This window comes from Jatropha curcas, chromosome 4 (assembly GCF_041381405.1).
Source record: "Jatropha curcas cultivar XTBG-Jc1 chromosome 4, XTBG_Jcur_1.0, whole genome shotgun sequence".
In the NCBI taxonomy this organism is placed as follows: Eukaryota; Viridiplantae; Streptophyta; class Magnoliopsida; order Malpighiales; family Euphorbiaceae; genus Jatropha; species Jatropha curcas.
Window position 1 is genome coordinate 2571694 of NC_143154.1, and position 16895 is coordinate 2588588.

The 16895-nt window shown below is 30.8% G+C and overlaps 3 protein-coding genes across 4 annotated transcripts; 2 read left to right on the top strand and 1 right to left on the bottom strand.

Annotated features, from left to right (window-relative positions):
• The first annotated feature begins 2384 nt into the window (after window positions 1-2384).
• LOC105628707 (GDP-mannose 4,6 dehydratase 1) lies at window positions 2385-3830 on the top strand. Its single transcript, XM_012210183.4, has one exon. The coding sequence runs from the start codon at window positions 2513-2515 to the stop codon at window positions 3632-3634; it is 1122 nt and encodes a 373-aa protein (XP_012065573.1). The 5' UTR covers window positions 2385-2512; the 3' UTR covers window positions 3635-3830.
• A 964-nt stretch (window positions 3831-4794) lies between these two features.
• LOC105628697 (hypothetical protein) lies at window positions 4795-8248 on the bottom strand. 2 transcript variants are annotated; one of them, XM_020677263.3, is made up of 7 exons: window positions 8112-8248; window positions 7924-8028; window positions 7740-7831; window positions 7562-7649; window positions 6233-6321; window positions 5626-5737; window positions 4795-5481 (listed from the first exon to the last, which is right to left on the bottom strand). In XM_020677263.3, the coding sequence occupies exons 2-7, from the start codon at window positions 8006-8008 to the stop codon at window positions 5240-5242; spliced, it is 708 nt and encodes a 235-aa protein (XP_020532922.1). In that variant the 5' UTR covers window positions 8009-8028; window positions 8112-8248; the 3' UTR covers window positions 4795-5239. The 2 variants fall into 2 exon arrangements, with proteins under 2 accessions (XP_020532922.1, XP_012065563.1); XM_012210173.4 differs by lacking the exon at window positions 8112-8248 and having other exon boundaries at window positions 7740-7823; window positions 7924-8043.
• Window positions 8140-14320, top strand: COS1 (6,7-dimethyl-8-ribityllumazine synthase / DMRL synthase / lumazine synthase / riboflavin synthase). Its single transcript, XM_012210160.4, has 9 exons — window positions 8140-8277; window positions 10604-10970; window positions 11050-11168; window positions 11727-11822; window positions 11954-12049; window positions 12122-12200; window positions 13398-13444; window positions 13531-13590; window positions 14019-14320. The coding sequence occupies exons 2-9, from the start codon at window positions 10823-10825 to the stop codon at window positions 14055-14057; spliced, it is 684 nt and encodes a 227-aa protein (XP_012065550.1). The 5' UTR covers window positions 8140-8277; window positions 10604-10822; the 3' UTR covers window positions 14058-14320.
• Window positions 14321-16895: the final 2575 nt, after the last annotated feature.

Here is a 16895-nt window from a genome sequence, read left to right on the forward strand (position 1 = left end):
AGCAATGTTTTTAACAAAACCTAATTATAGAAAAAGACAATTAATGATTCAGTGTAATGGTAATTAAATTACTCAATTGGAGAGGAAGATGAAACTTCCTTCTTAAATGGCCTTTATAACCCTAAAAAGATTATTGTTATTTGAAAATGATATGAATAAAATAGTACTAGAATTTATACTATTCGGGGAAACTAATTAATTTTACGGTGATTTTATAAATTGAAGTGTTTAATAGTTTTAATTCTATAAATTAAATTATTTAAAAGGTCATGAGTAAAACTTCAACATACCACAAATACTTTATTTATCAATTGCTTAAAATTCAAGAAGGGAGATGGGAGCTTTTCATCTCTTTAATCTTCCACCATAAATTGCAAATTGTCCATTTATTATAATATTATATTAGTATTGGCATGAGAAGAGATTGAGTAGAGAATTTTGTTTGATCTACTTATTGGGATCTCCAATTAAGGTTGCTTCATACTTCGTAAAAGCCACACTAAGACGTGAAAGAGCCTTCAATCCTGGCTAGGCACAAACTGCAAGACACATGCACAAATAGAGCAATACAAGCCACGAATAGAGCGAGCTCTCCGTAGCTAAATATCTATTAATTTTTAAAAAATTAATATTAAATTAAAAATAATATAATTAATTTATTTAATAATTTATTATAATATAAATAAATTTAATGATTTTCTTAAAAGATTAAAATTTCAAACGTGACAAATATTATAGAACAGATGTAAGGTAGTATTTTTTTCGTTTTCATATTTTTTTTTATCGCCATTTAACTTTTACATGTATTAAGAAAAGAAAATAAAATTATACTTTTTACTTAATTTTTGAAAAACATTCTTATATTAATTATTAAATAATCTACGTTATTTTATTATAATTACACTGAGTCATATCAAATTATTCTTATCCGATCAAGATTTATTTTTTCAATATAATAGTTAAGACAATCAAATACTATTGGCTAATATATCTTTTTTATATAAATACTATTGGTGGCAGCAATAATGATTTTGTTAATAGAAATGCATATTAAATAGGAATATAAAAAAAAAATCATCTTTTCTTAAAAAAGAAAACAAGACTATAATTTGGAATAAATGAAAAAAAAAATTATACCACCAAAAGGGAATATATTTAAAAAAACGTAATATTTAAAAAAAATCAAATGTAACACATAATATTCAGAAATAAATACAATAAATTAAAACTATATGACTACACCAACAGCTAACAATCATAATAATATTACTTCCATCTATTTAACCAAATTAACACATAATGTTAAAGTTAACAATTCTCAGATCAATGTAAAGAAATCTATATATATACATATATCATATAGGACTCCAAAGTTATACAAATCTATTAAATTTAATTAATTATTATGTATAACTAATAATTATAGTAATAATTTAAATTTTATCCCTCTCTATTGAATAGTAATTTCAAGGATTCAAAATGTAATAATTTCTGATTAGTTATTATTTATAATTAAATTAATATAAATGAAATTCTTTTTCCTATTAATTGAATACAATAATTAATTATTATAATAACTAAATCTATTATTATTGATTTACTAAATTAAATTAAATTGACAAATTATAATGTTGGAAAATCAATAACATATTAAGTAATAAGGTATATAACTTTTAATAATATAAATAAATTACTTAATTTATGAATTTTAACGATATGGATAATTATTTTTTTATATTGATTTTAAAATAAATTAAGTGACAATTTATATAATTTTTAACGATATGAATAAATTACTTAATTCATAAATTTTAATGATATGGGTGATTAAATTTTAAATTAATTTCAAAATAAATTAAATTAATGATTTTAGTAATGATTTTTCATTTTACTTTTTTTTTCCCTCTACATCTCTATAAATTTCATCATTTTCAATTTTACCTTTCTCAATATATACTTAATATTTTTTTTGTTAACTTTCAATATCTATACTGAATTCTTACTCTCATACTCAAAATCTTTGTTCCATTTTATAGTATCTATCCATCTTTGTTCATATATTTCATTAGCACAGTATCAAAAATTTTAATGATATAAATAGTTATAATAAAGGAAATAAAATGCATTCAACATCGAAAATATTCATCGTTTGCAAGTTATTGTATAGAGACAAACGGAAATTACACGGAGACAAACGGAAATTTAAAATTATTGTACGGAGACAAACGGAGATTTAGATAAATCTAATCCATATAATTATTTCTTTTTTTCCTGTAAAGTCAAATCTCACAGAGCGTAATCAACTTTAAAAGCGTCATTTCAAAGTAAAATTTTATTATTGGTTTCCAGTTCCACTTTCTCTTTTTGCAAATTATATTGACCAATCTACCCTTCCATGTAATGCCAATCCCTCTATTAAACCCCTCTCTCTATTAACTGAAAAAAACCGCGTAGTCTTACACTATTCCGATTACTCAAATTCCTTGCTCAACTTTCTGTCTCAGATCAAACAATGGCCACCAAGGACACTGCCGGATCCGGATCCGCCACCGTCAATGGCGATGCTTCTGCCGCCACTCCTCCACAAAAACACAAAATAGCACTCATCACCGGCATAACCGGCCAAGACGGTTCTTACCTGACGGAATTTCTCCTCAACAAAGGATACGAGGTTCATGGTTTGATCCGCCGGTCATCGAACTTCAATACGCAACGCATCAACCATATCTACATCGATCCTCACAATGCTCACAAGGCTCGTATGAAGCTACACTACGCCGATCTCACCGATGCCTCCTCTCTCCGCCGGTGGCTCGATACCATTCTTCCCGACGAGGTCTATAATCTGGCCGCCCAATCGCATGTGGCTGTTTCTTTCGAAATTCCTGATTATACTGCTGATGTGGTGGCTACTGGTGCTCTTCGACTCCTTGAAGCCGTCAGATCTCATATCGCCGCCACAGGAAGAAGTCACATCCGGTATTATCAGGCTGGATCATCGGAGATGTTTGGATCCACTCCACCTCCTCAATCAGAAACGACTCCGTTTCATCCTAGATCTCCATACGCAGCGTCGAAATGTGCTGCGCATTGGTACACAGTTAATTACCGTGAGGCTTACGGGTTGTTTGCTTGTAACGGAATCCTGTTCAACCACGAATCGCCAAGGCGTGGAGAGAATTTCGTTACTAGGAAAATAACGAGAGCAGTTGGTAGAATTAAGACTGGATTACAGAACAAATTGTTCTTGGGCAATTTGAGTGCCTCAAGAGATTGGGGATTTGCGGGAGATTATGTAGAAGCGATGTGGATGATGCTGCAGCAAGAAATGCCAGACGATTATGTAGTGGCTACTGAGGAGTCGCATACGGTGGAGGAATTTTTGGAAGTGGCATTTGGGTATGTGGGATTGAACTGGAAAGATCATGTGGTGATTGATAAAAGGTACTTTAGACCAGCAGAAGTTGATAATTTGAAAGGAGATTCAAGTAAGACAAGAAAAGTTCTTGGTTGGAAGCCAAAAGTTGGGTTTGAGCAACTGGTTAAGATGATGGTGGATGAAGATATTGAAATAGCGAAAAGAGAGAAGGTGCTTGTTGATGCTGGCTACATGGATGCACAGCAACAGCCTTGATCTGTTCCATATCAGATTATAGCAACAATTTGAGGTTACTGAAATACTGGTAAAATTTGAAGTATTAGATTTACAATTACTAGTATTATTATTGGTTAATAGAGTTCCATTTTGTTCTAAGGGAGGAATTTATTTATATTTATATTTATATTTTGTGTTGTTGTTATTTAATCTAAAGGAATGTTCTGTTTATTTATGTTGTTCTTCAATTTGTTTATTTACAGAAGCTGATGTAACTAATGTTCTTGAATTCAATCAATAAATCTTCCTCCTTAGTCAAAAAAATAAAAAAAATAAAAAAATGTTCTTGGTTAATGTCCATTTGAAATTCTATTATCTGGAAATCAAATTAATTCAATTTCAGCTTTTGGTAATTTTGATTACTCTCCATAACCTATATGTATATAGTCAGTTAAGCTAATGGTAATAGCATGTGAAAACAAGAGGAGTTATTAGAATAAATATGAGTACTTTTCTTTAATCTCTCTGGCCAGCCTCTGCTCCTAAAATGCTTAGCTATATATGGAGAGTATTGGCCACTTTGGCTGGTCACTTGCCTCCAGGTCCTTCCTTTTCCTTCATTGTTACTCTCTTTTTGTTCTTTTCATTGTTTTAATGGTTTATTTAGCATTTTTGTTTTCAAATTTGAAGTTTTTTTGGTTTAACACATTTTCCTTGTAAGCCTCACTTGGTTTTTTTTTTTTTTTTTCTTCCTATTTCTATAATAATATTGATTATCATTAATTATTCTTGTTATCATTTAAAATAAAAAAAAAAAAAAGTTTACTATCATAATTAAATTTACATAATATTTAAATATCTTTATTAAATTAAATTAACTTTGAATATTACAAATTATATAATTATTTATTTCAAATAAATTATATAAGTATTAGAAAATAATTTTAAAAAAAAGAAATTTAATACCAAAAAATTAATATTTATTAAAATTGTACCTAGCACTAGCATGTGGTTAGTTAAAACTTAAAACTACATAGCCAATCAAAACTTAATGATCATAATAATATTAGTTCCATCCATTTAGGTTAGAAATGGTTAATTATGTCTTTGATGGTTAGTTGTAAGCTTATGCCATACGAAATGATATTTGTTCTATAGAAATGTTTTTACTGAAATAAATAAATTCTTTGAATAAACAATTTTCAAATATACTTTTCTCTCGTTAATTATGCATACAAAACAATAATAGAGAAGAATTTTTCAGTCATCAAGAACAGAGCTTATGTCTATTTCAACATCAACAGAGTGGAACTTTGCACGTGAGCTCAGATGATACTTTCAAGTAGCAAACAATAGCTGGCTTTTATTAATCTTGCTTCATCTGTCAACTTAATAGGACCAAAGCAATGGGCTGGTGGGGGATTTTTTTAGGTTTTCCTTTGTCTCTTGCACAAGAAAGTTTATATCTAAATTCATGTAATGTCGTGTCGGTGAGGGCCTGATGCTTAAAAATGGGACAACAGGAAAAGTCTTTTAGTGTATCTCATCCTATCAGATTTGCATGCTAGATAATGGCTATTTACGAACCTCAATCTTCAATGAAGACTAAAAGGGTTATAAAATTACTCTATACAAGAAAAAGGGTTAAGAGTGAGAAAGTCTGTCTGACTTGATTTCATGTGAAGGCAGAGTTCTTTCTAGATCTAGCTGAGAAGATGAGTTACAGCTGACATCTGAGTCGGTGGTAGCAACTGCAAATGGCTTAACAGTTTTCCGAAGAGATTCTGGTCCCTCTGCAGCGATTCTCTTGCATAATGCATCACAGTTACTAATTACCTCAGTTAACCTTCCTTTGAGCTCCCCAAGCTCTACTTGCAGTGGATGAACTGCATGCATTTCCAAAGTGTGCAATCAGGATCTATATAGAAATATGTGCCAAGGACTCTTGAAAGGAAATCTTTTTTCATTGTATATTCTATATCAGATGCTACAATGAATAATAATTATTTGATACATAATCAACTAATTACCTTCTGATAGATGCTGTGATGTAGTCTTCATTGCTGATACGGAATAATTGAACCGTTGAAGAAGTTTGGTTGCCAAAGCATCTGCAACTTCTATCTTATTTTCAATCTCTTCCTGCAATGATTTTCACCATGTTATTGTGGAAGCACCTTAAGCTTTCTAGATCCTATAGTATAAAATAGCAAAATTGTTGTTTTGCCTGATGAAGTGATAACTGTTGACTGCCCAAACTAAAATCAAAACAGATTGCAAAACAGAGTTCCCAATTTATGTCCCAGTAGACTCTTTCAGTTTGTACGTAGCTTCTTTCCATCAGACACTAATACTCGAATCTCGATTATCAGACAGCTTATGCAGGTTATCAGCTTCTCATACTTATTTGACAAAACATTAGTCTGGCCCAACCTGAACCTTAAACTATGTTAAAATTTACTTTTGAGGAAAAATGATTATGAAACTTAGTAATAAATTACTACAAAAACCCCACCAAAATCCACCCCGCCAAAAAAAAAAAGGAGATTCCATCCCATGCCTTCACAAAAAATTAATCATTAACTGTCATTCTTAAACTATTCTAGAGCTCATAGCATTTATGACAGACGGGCAAACCTGCTTCTTGCTAATCTGTTGGGCCTTCTCATCTTGCCATTCACGATACATTGAGAAGAGCTCCAGTAGCACATTTGGATTCACAGTAGCTACATTGACCATCGAGTAAAAGCACGAAGAAAATTTAGAATAAAGCAAGACAGAGAAAGGAAAAAGGAAGTAGAAAAATTAGCTGAGAAAAAAAAAAATTGTCTTTTAAATGGAGATGAAAAACATACAGCAAATGATTTGAAATGAACCAATATCACAAGATCAGAACTAAAACCATATGATGAATGAAAACCAAATTAAACGACCATCACCAACTTGTTGGGACAACAACTTTACTTGAAGAAAGGAAAAATATATGAAAATAGGTATAATGATTGGTGACTTTCTTCACATGCACAACATCGACCATAATCTAAGAGACAGATAACTGAAAAGAAATTTTCAAAGTTCTCAGTTAACATCCTTGGCAAATTGAGATAACACTCCTACTATCCCACAATGAATGTCCTCAAGTTTTAAATCCTAAAAGTGTAACGGCTGCGATCATTGTGCTTTAGAAATCAAGGATTCAGATACAGTCACAGCTACTGGTTTTTTTCAGCCTAGCAAATTGCATCGAATGCATAGATATGCAGAATGTTTGGACTAAAAGGCCATGATATTTTAAGGTCCTTTCAACTAATATTTTATGATTCCAGGATTTAGAAATCACAAGATACAATATACATAAAGAAATTAGTCAATGCAAATAATGAATCTCAGTGAAACCAGTGAGTTATTAGTACAGAAAACCATTGAGAAAACTGAAAAATCAAACTCCAAGCCCACAAAGGAAGGATAGGCATCGATTGCCTCTCTACATATAATGCATATATACATTCAAAGCTAACTTCATGGGGATAATAGAGAAAGCTTTTCCATTGAGGTTGCATTTTCTCCATGCTGTTTTTTCACGCTTCTATAGATATTTTAGAGCAACAAAGCTCTATTATAAACTATATCATAGAAGCTGTATGTGACCTTTGACTCAGTACAACAGCCCCAAAGGACACAATTAACTTGCACCATTTCAGTTAACTTGCTTATAGTGTTCTAATATGAAATGATTAAATCAGACAAAATAACTTAATAGTCTTATTCTTTTTTTGGAGAAATAACTTACCAGTCTTGTTCAAAAACAAACCCCAAATAATTAATAACTATTGTTGCAATTACAATTTCTGGTACATAATTACAAAGGGGATAAAATCAATCAACATAGACTCAAACCCTAAAAATTCCAACTGAGAAATAAAGAAAAAAGAGGAAGAAATTTGAGGAGTCCTTTACTAGACTTACAGTGAGCTGATGAAGACAACGGCTTTCTGAGCAAAATGTCAGTCAAGCTGCTCTCCTCCTCCGGTGGTGACGTCAGAATCGGCATTGACTACAGTTAAAACCGTTAAATTGATTTCGAATCAATTGAAAATCTTGAACAAACGATAACTAAAATTGATCGAAAGGGCAAGAAAGTTACAATTTTGAGGGATTTGAGCCTCTCCAGAATGGGATCGAGGCTCTGCGATCGTTCGGAAACCGTAGTGATCTCATCGGCCAGTGCCTTAACGGCCGCAGTTAGATAAAGCTCAAGTGTTAATACAAGTGAAGAATTAAGAGTAGCGAAATCTATGTTGGACGGACTAGTGAAATTGAATAGTTACCTGCGAGCTCGAGAGGGCAGATTCTGAAGCGCCCATGATTGCAAATTTGATTGTGTTCTGCAATTCGATGTTGGAATTTGAACATTTTTCGGGTGAAAAAAGCACCTAACAATAAAGTAAGTACAGTGACGAAGGTAACGGTAAATTCATTTGTAAGGCATGATAAGGCACTATTATTATCATTTTACCATCAACTACGTAGCATTGATGCAGGGAGTCTAAAACTACGTCGTTGTAGCTCAGGGTTGCATTTTACTGATTCAAAGAAAACAAAATTCCCCCTCATCTCCTCTTTTCCCCTCTTCTTCCTCGTGGCGCTTTTTCTGGCTTTCTTCTACCGGAGCATTCCTCCAGGTACGGTAAAGCTATCCTTTCTCTAATGTATAGTTATGCTGATTTTAAGCGGATCTGTATTTTCCTACTTTGTCTTTAATCTCAATAGTTTTAGTCAAAAATGAAAAGTAAAAGCTTTATATTTCTAATTGTTGATCAGTTCTAACGAGTCTTAACTGTTTTCATTTTTTTTACCGGTTAAAGATCTTATTCCTACCGATTCCTTTTTCTTTTTTTGGTTTTATTTGGCAAAAAAAGAGGAAATGTTGAATATATGGTTGAATTCATTTGTAGGTTTAGCCGAGAAAGACAAAGATAGATGTTTATTATTTTATTTTTTCTTTTATTGATTTTTTGCAGGTTTTATTTGTTATTTTCCATCTAAGATGGGTTACTTTGTTATTCAAAGCTTCCTGTTAAGTTGAATGAAGCTAATTAATTTCTTGAAAGTGTGTATGTATTAAAAGAGAAAAAAGAGAGGGGAAATTAGATATTTTGTGTGAGAACAAATCAATATGGAACTCATATAATCACTGTAATGGATATTTTGAGAAAATGACATGAAAGTGGCTCTATGTAATGCAACTAGGCTAGCCATGGCTGTCAAAAACCTGTTGGTTTTTTATAACAACTAAGTAAACTTTATTGTATTTATTTTGATTTAATGAAAATTATTACAGGAGAAATGAATTCCAAGTTCCCACTACTGATTACTGAAATGAAAATATGCAGAGAATGCAAATGCGTAAATTTTTTTGTGCATTATTTATTGTTTTGATTACTACTAATAAAATCAGGGTTCAGGAACAACAAGGGACGCAGACTAGGAAATTAAGAAAATTTAAATTCGGAAAACTTGAGAATTTGAGAATTATGCTCAGCAAAGATTTACTCATTCACAGCACACCGAAAACTGGTTCTGTAAAATGAACCTTCAAAAGGAGCTAATTTATTTATTGCACAAACAATAATACGCATGAGAGTTTACCTAGTTTTAACCATACTACCCATAATTTGCTTTCTTCTTTCTTCCTTTTTTTTTATATTAACTTACAAGTAAATTAACTTTTCAGCTAACCCCAGAAAAAAACTTGCTAACACAGTTTGCTCTGTATCAAAAACCAAAGTAAAAATTTCCCTCCAAAACAATAAGCAACAAGAGCTTATCTAAGTAAATTCTCAATCGTCAATAATCTATGAAGTATTTCAGATATTATAGTATATTTCTTATCCTTTTAGAGCTATATTTACTTGTATATTTAAATAAATAAGTTTTGTCGAGAAGTTTAAGTTTGAGAGGCAATTTTGTAATTCCTGTTTTGTTGGAAAATATGTCCCAATTTCTTTGCAAGTAATTATATTTATCTTAAGTCTTATTTTAACGTCCTTGTTGTCTAGGATAATAATACTCCTCTAAGAACATGTTGGGAGTCCAAGTCCTTGGAGGATGAGGACTATTTCTGAAGTCCTATTAAAAAGGTTTAGGATTAGTTTGTGCCTGTAAAAACCCATGCTTGTAATGATTTATAATGAAGTTTTCATTCAATAAATTCCAGCAAATTATGCTTTTATCTTTCAGAGGAGATTTGTGATGCAATTCTTTCTCTAGAAATTTTGATGCTAGTAGTTTTTTCTTTATTATTATAAAGAAAACCAGATCTGCCATCATACATTTTTAAGCCCTGGCCCCTTACTTATTTCTATAAACTTTACCCCTAATTTCTAAAGTCCAAGTCGTTCTCATGCTGTCCTTACACCAACAATTTAATGTAGTAATACATGAATTACTTATCTTTCATAGGTTGAACAAAATATCATGTGAAGTAATTGAAGAGATGTACAAAAAAACTTGTATAGGTTTAAGAACTTGTATGCCAACCAGCGGATATCCCAAGCATCCTACCATAAAATTGCCATCCTGATTCAAGGAAGCATGCCAGTTTAATGAGACAAAAGACAAAATGCTTATGATTAAGTTGTAATATACCATAAAAACATATAGAGAGTGCAGAATACAAGAAAATATTAGTCTAAAGAAGACAAAACTAAATGTGTCAAACCTACTAAAAACAATAATTATATAATGGAACTCATTCCCACAAATAGTATCTTAAGCATAGATAAACTTTGGGGGAATATATCAGCAGTATTATGAGTTTGAACCGCTTTCCTTTACAAATAAAACTCTGTGTCTATTATTTATTTAGGTTGAATTTTTAAAATTTTTTTTGTTCTATTTTAATATTATTATGTATTGTCGTTTTATTATTTCATGTTAAAATTGTTTTATTATTTTCAAGTTGATTTTTAATATGAATTTTTTATATATTTTCTGTTGCATTTTCAGGTTCAGATACTTAAATTGACAATCAGGTTCGGGTAGTTGATTTTTAGCGGCTACCTGCCCAGCTTGCCATCACTATCTAGAGTGTAACCGTGTAAACGGCCTACCTCTGCAACCAAATAGAAAGCAAACTGATAACGACTATTCAACTCTTGTCATCCTATTTTTGCAACCATTTTTGCTTTTTTTTTTTTTTTTTTTTACATTCTCTCCACAACAACAATGGCTTCATTAGCTTCTTCACGTCTCCGTCTCACCTCTTCAGCTTCGACTCATCTCCACCGTTCCCATGTCGAGCAACATAGCTTTCTCCTTCAAAGACCATCGAACCTGTCCTTCCCTTCTCCTTTTGTTTCTACTTCTATGCTAGGTTACTTGCTACTAACCATTTTGGATCCTTACATAGTGTGCAAGATCAGTTTTTGATCTTTAATTTGAAAGTTCAACAGGGTTTGCGACTGGCATTTCCATTGGGAGGAAGGAGCAGCGGTCATCGTTTTTGGAAACGGCGGCGGTTAGGCATTTGGTTGGATCGCTAACCAGAGGGGAGGGCCTTCGCTTCGCTGTGGTCAGTTCCATTTTATTTTCGAATAGCTCAATTATTAGAATTTGGTTGTCTATTGAAATTCATATTTTGGAATAAATTTTAATGGCTAGGTAAGGAATGTAGTCTAGTCTGGGAGATCGGCCAGGTAAGCTAAAAAAGCGTACTTATTGGGTAGAGAAAGATTATCCATCTTGCATTACTCTGATAAACATTCTGAAGTAGGTATTTGGAGGAAGTGGACTGTGAATCCGGCAATAGGGAAATGGATGCCATGATAAAAAAGAATTGATTCTTGCAAAATCAAACTTCATTTGTTTAGATTTATGATTTTAATAAACTCCTGTTCTGAAGTCCACTGCATATCTTAGTTTTTATTACTTAAAATTTAAAAAGAAAATGTCTCCAAAGTCGAAATTGGAAATTTGGGCCTAATAGAATCAAATTCCTCAATTTTGGGGTTGTATATGTAATTGTGCTGCTAGTTTGTGGAGAATCTTGAGGCATTTGTTGTTTTTGCTTGCTTTGTTTATACGATTTATTATCTCTTATTACTGAAATTTACTTGGAATGACATGAAAGGTTGTAGCACGGTTCAATGAGATTGTGACAAAGCATCTTTTGGAGGGTGCCTTGGAAACTTTCAAGAAATATTCAGTTAAGGAAGAAGATGTTGATGTAAGAAACTGTCCAAATGAAGTTTTGAATCTTTTTTTTTTTTTTTTTTTTTTTTTTTTTTTTCTTTATAAGTTCTTCTTATGGGCAAGTTTTTGCATTACACAGTTATTCTCTTGATTTTTTCATCACAGGTTGTGTGGGTTCCTGGTAGCTTTGAAATAGGCATTGTTGCAGAAAGGCTAGGGAAGTCAGGAAATTATCATGCAATTTTATGTATTGGAGCTGTGGTAGGATTTCTACTTGTTATTGATAATGAGAGGATGTTGGCAATACCTAATTTGTTATGTCTTTTTGCTTAGATAAGAGGTGATACTACCCACTATGATGCTGTTGCTAATTCAGCAGCATCTGGCGTACTTTCAGCTGGTATAAATTCAGGTTGGTATTATTGATTTGTGCTATTTGTATTAAGATTTTGATAATTTTGTTGTCTTTGCGCTTGCATTATGTGCTAAGGTTGAGACAAATTGTTCCCTGTATTTGGGACATAAATGTTAACCAGATTTTAGCCTGTGCTCTCTATTTACAAGCTTGTTTTACTTGTGCACATATATTTAGTCAAATTAGTGATGCAATCACTATGAATTGTTGTCTACAAGCAATTCCGACTATGAAGAGCCATTTCGTATAAGTTTTGTACTAATTACGTTAAAGCATCTTGCATAGTGAATGCACTTGCTAACATGGACATTCATGCTGGCATGGCTTTGGAATTCGTTTTCCTGTTATTGACGAAGTTTTCGAAAGCTTTGACTCTAACATCTTCATTACTTTATTTTTTATTAAGGGTCTGTAGCATCAAATTCCATACTTGTAAAGTGAGTGTGAAGGAGTAATTTACTGACAATAGCATTTGAGTTAAGGAAAATGTTATTCAAAAGATACTAATTGTAGTTGCCATATCGCTAATCTCTCAAGTCCTCCTTTCATTTAGTTATCATGTATTTGAAACTTTTAGGGATCATGCCTAGCATTAGAGATTTTTGGCACTTGTTCAAAATAGCTTTATATTTACTAAATATATCTGACTTAATATCTACTGCATTGAGCTCTCTAAATATAACAATGTTAAGGTTCCAAAATAGAGACATGTAGCATTTGTAGTTAGAAACTTTTGCTATGAGATATGCTTAAAAATACACAAACTTGAAATATGGGACCAATAGCTCATATAACAAACCAGGACCTCTGGATCAACAAAACTGCACGCCTCCTACCATTTGAAAACCGCAGAAATACCACATTGTCTGAGTTGATTTTAACACAGACCAAGTTAGAATTGTAGAATATGTAGCAAAGAAACCTGAAAACTTAATTTTAGCATGAAGCGTATTGCTCGTGGAAATGTAAAATGACCCTAAAGTAAAAAATAAAACAATAATTGTCTATGTGTATGACTATGTCGTTCAGTTTTATGATTCCTTGAGCTTCATATAGCTAGTTTACATCAGCAAATGATCTTGAAATCAATGGTGATATTTTCAATAAATTGTCAATCATTTTGATGCTCTAGTGTCAAATTTTGTTCATTGGCATCCTAATGTTAAATGATACATTTATTTTATGATGTTGCAGGAGTTCCATGCATATTTGGCGTTCTAACATGTGATGACATGGATCAGGTAAAGTTATGGTAAAAGCAATTGCATACAGAATGACTATACCTATATATATGATATGAGAATGTTGCATGTAACAATAATTGCAGGCTTTAAATCGAGCAGGTGGAAAAGCTGGGAATAAGGGTGCTGAGGGTGCACTGACAGCTGTAAGTTGATGTTAACTTTTGATTAATAATGTTAGCTAAGCTGGCGTTTAGGTTGAGAAGCTAGAATTCCCTGCTTTTGATGATAGGTCACCGTTTAGTTATATTTTGAGAAGCCATTGTCCCTGACAGTCATGCTTTAGTCAGTATACTACCGGCGCATGTTGAAGGTCCATTGGGCTACGGCATACAGATTGGCATTTGTAATGTGTTTATCATACATTTAGTAATTGGCTTGCTAGCATGCTCATTAACTGTGTGAAAACTAGTTCATTACACTGCAGTTCTTATTTTCCCTCGAGTCATGTTTCTTTTTCTTTTTGTTTCTAAAAGAACTACCATTTCCATCAGTTATAGAAAGACAAGACAATGAACTTCACTATTGTTTTTTTTAACTCACTCTGGCCTGGTTAATTTGGCTTGTATTGCAGATAGAGATGGCATCCCTGTTCGAGCACCATTTGAAGTAGTGATAGAGTTGCAACAAATAAACTCGAATCAATCCCTTTTTCCCATGTGCCTTCCTTTCCTTTGACTTTGATGTTTACCTTCTTGTTGGAATAATGTGCAAGTATCATTGAAAAATATGAAATGCAGGGGGTCTCAGGGCCTGTTTGATGTTGAGGTTGAAACTTCTAGGTAGGGAAAAGAAAATATTACTACTTTGGATGTTGGAACAAGCAATTTATGACAAAACCATACTCTACTGCAAGATCAGCAAGCTTATCATCCATCTGATGTGCTTCCTTACAAACCATCATGCACCTCCACATACCACAACTTTTCCTACCAATTTTTGATCCCCCGTGTGCATATAATTATGTTTAAAACTTTCAAATTGTTACCATGATATATGCTTTTTTAAAAACAAAGAAAAAAAAATCATTTTTAGCATTCAAGATGGCATAATTAAGTCAAAAAAAAAAAAAAAAAAAACTGCAAAATTTAATAATTATGCTTAAATATTATTTTCTATTATTATTAAACGCTAAAAAAAATAGATTATAATTGTAATTTAGACTGAAAATTAGGTTTTGTTTCCAAGAGGAAAAGAGGGAGGACTCAGAAGAATAAGTTCAGCAGAGGCAATTTTGCCATTATGCACGAGAGGAACAAAACAATCATCATTGTCCTCCATCCTCTTATAATCCATCTAACTTTTTAATATATTTGAGTTAATTGCTGAATAAAAATGTATTTTTATAATTATATAACTCAATTTAAATATATTACGTGAAATTTTTTTTCTTTTTACCAAAACTTGAAAGTCACTTCATTGATAGAAGGAAAAAAAATAAAAACAGATTAAAATAATTTTTTAAAAAACAAATATTATAACGTTATAACCCTTGTGAAGTCGTATTTTTTAATTTGTAATAAAAAAATTTATTAGAAGATGTTAAATGTTAAAAAAATCACAAAAGCTTTAAAAATTTTAAAAGAAAATAAGTAAATGAAATGCATGTATATATAGAATCTCATATCTAATTCTAACCCCTTATTTGGAATAATTAAATTCTACAAATTGTGTAAAATTCATTTATAAATTCAAATTTTTGTATTTGATATGAAAAAAATGAAGAATTAAATTGTACGAATTTAATTTTATGAATTTAAATATAACTAAACCAAATTCTAAAAAAAAAAAAGTGGAAATTTCAAATGAATACCACAAACTTAAATAACCAAAGATTTATGATAAAATTATCCATCGTTCTACTCTTATAAAATTATTATGTCAATGATATTTTAGAAATAAAAGTAAATGAATTTTCAAATTTAAATTTATTCCAAACATTAATATTTTATTTATAAATAAATTTTATTTAGAATTCATTTATAAATAAATTTCATATTTTGAATTTATTTATACCAAATAGAGCGTAAAAGTTTAAGCTTTAAGGTGTTATAAAATATTGATTTTCACTTTGTTTTTATCACATGCAGGATCTTATAGATGGATAATAAATATAAACAGATAAGCAATAAACGGTATAAAAAATAATAATTCAAGGGAAATTTCAAATAAAAGGGATAAATATTAGGGTTAGTCAAAATCGAAATGATTCAATGAAAACTAAATAAATCAAAATTTTTTAAAATGTAAATCAAATCAAACCAAATTAGTTAATTTACATAATTGAATTCAATTAGTTTGGTTGATTTTAATTTTTTAATTTTCACTTATTTTTAGGTTCAATTTGATTCGATTTTCAGTATTACGTAATAAAAATCAAAACTCAAACTAAAACTAAATTGAAATCTAAAAATCAAACCAAACCGATTAATTCGATTTAAACTTTTTTAGTTTAACCAGCCCAAACCAGATTAACAAATAGAAATGAATATATAAAAGAAACACTTACACATTTGAACTATTTGAAAAAATAGTTTAATGACTGAGTCCCTGTCTTCCTTTCACAAAATTTCTACACATTTCAGCAAGCCAACAAAGAGATAGAGCTAGCTGCATGAATATGAAATAGTGCAACAACTTATATTGAACCAAACCCAACTACTGGATTGTGTACATGAAATCAATGCCTTGATCACCAAGGATATTGACTTTTTTAGTTACTTGACTTAATTTATAAGAAATTGATAATTTAGGGGATAAATTAAGAATTATGGATTTAATATGTAGTGATTGTTAATTAATTATAACACATATGTATAGTATGTAATAACAAAACAAGAATAAATAAATGGTAAAATGCATGAATGTATCCTTGTACTTCAAGAAAAAATCTTTGTGGCTGGTTAAATTTTATGAGTGACCTATCATGCCCATGAAGCTGTGAATTTTATTTATATTGTATCCCTCTTTATACTAGCAATAATATTTTTTTAGTATTTTTGGAATTTATTTGCAATATATCAATTTAATGCTAGTTAGTATAATTTTCACATTTTTCAACTATTTAATAAGTGTTTAATTGATCTAATTTAAAAAGTTTGAGTATTCAATGGAATAATTTTTGCAAGTTGAAGTATTTAATTAGTATAATTTTATAAATTAAAGTATTCAATAAATCAAAATAATAGTTGAAGGTGCTATAAAAATTTTTATATAATAATAGAGTGTTAATTACATTGCATTACACCTAATCAAACACAACCTTAATATGTGATCTTAGTCACTGAGTTATCTAAATTAATTTTTCTAAAATAATTCAAAAGGAGGAATTTAATAAAATTTATGAAGCTGGAATTTTTAATTTATTATAATTACTATAATTTATTAAAGTTGTCTTAATTCATTATTCTAGCTTATTATATTTATTCTAATTCACTATAATTAATCCGAG

Bases quoted from the DNA above. Each gene is read 5' to 3' on its own strand.
- COS1 (XM_012210160.4), top strand. From the start codon at position 10,823: ATGGCTTCATTAGCTTCTTCACGTCTCCGTCTCACCTCTTCAGCTTCG. The intron at 11,169-11,726 runs GTCAGTTCCATT...ATGACATGAAAG, and splicing joins AGGGCCTTCGCTTCGCTGTG to GTTGTAGCACGGTTCAATGA. The intron at 12,201-13,397 runs GTTGGTATTATT...ATGATGTTGCAG, and splicing joins TTCAGCTGGTATAAATTCAG to GAGTTCCATGCATATTTGGC.
- LOC105628697 (XM_020677263.3), bottom strand. From the start codon at position 8,008: ATGTTCAAATTCCAACATCGAATTGCAGAACACAATCAAATTTGCAAT. The intron at 7,832-7,923 runs GTAACTATTCAA...ATCTAACTGCGG, and splicing joins CTGCCCTCTCGAGCTCGCAG to CCGTTAAGGCACTGGCCGAT. The intron at 7,650-7,739 runs GTAACTTTCTTG...TTTTAACTGTAG, and splicing joins GGCTCAAATCCCTCAAAATT to TCAATGCCGATTCTGACGTC.
- LOC105628707 (XM_012210183.4), top strand. From the start codon at position 2,513: ATGGCCACCAAGGACACTGCCGGATCCGGATCCGCCACCGTCAATGGC.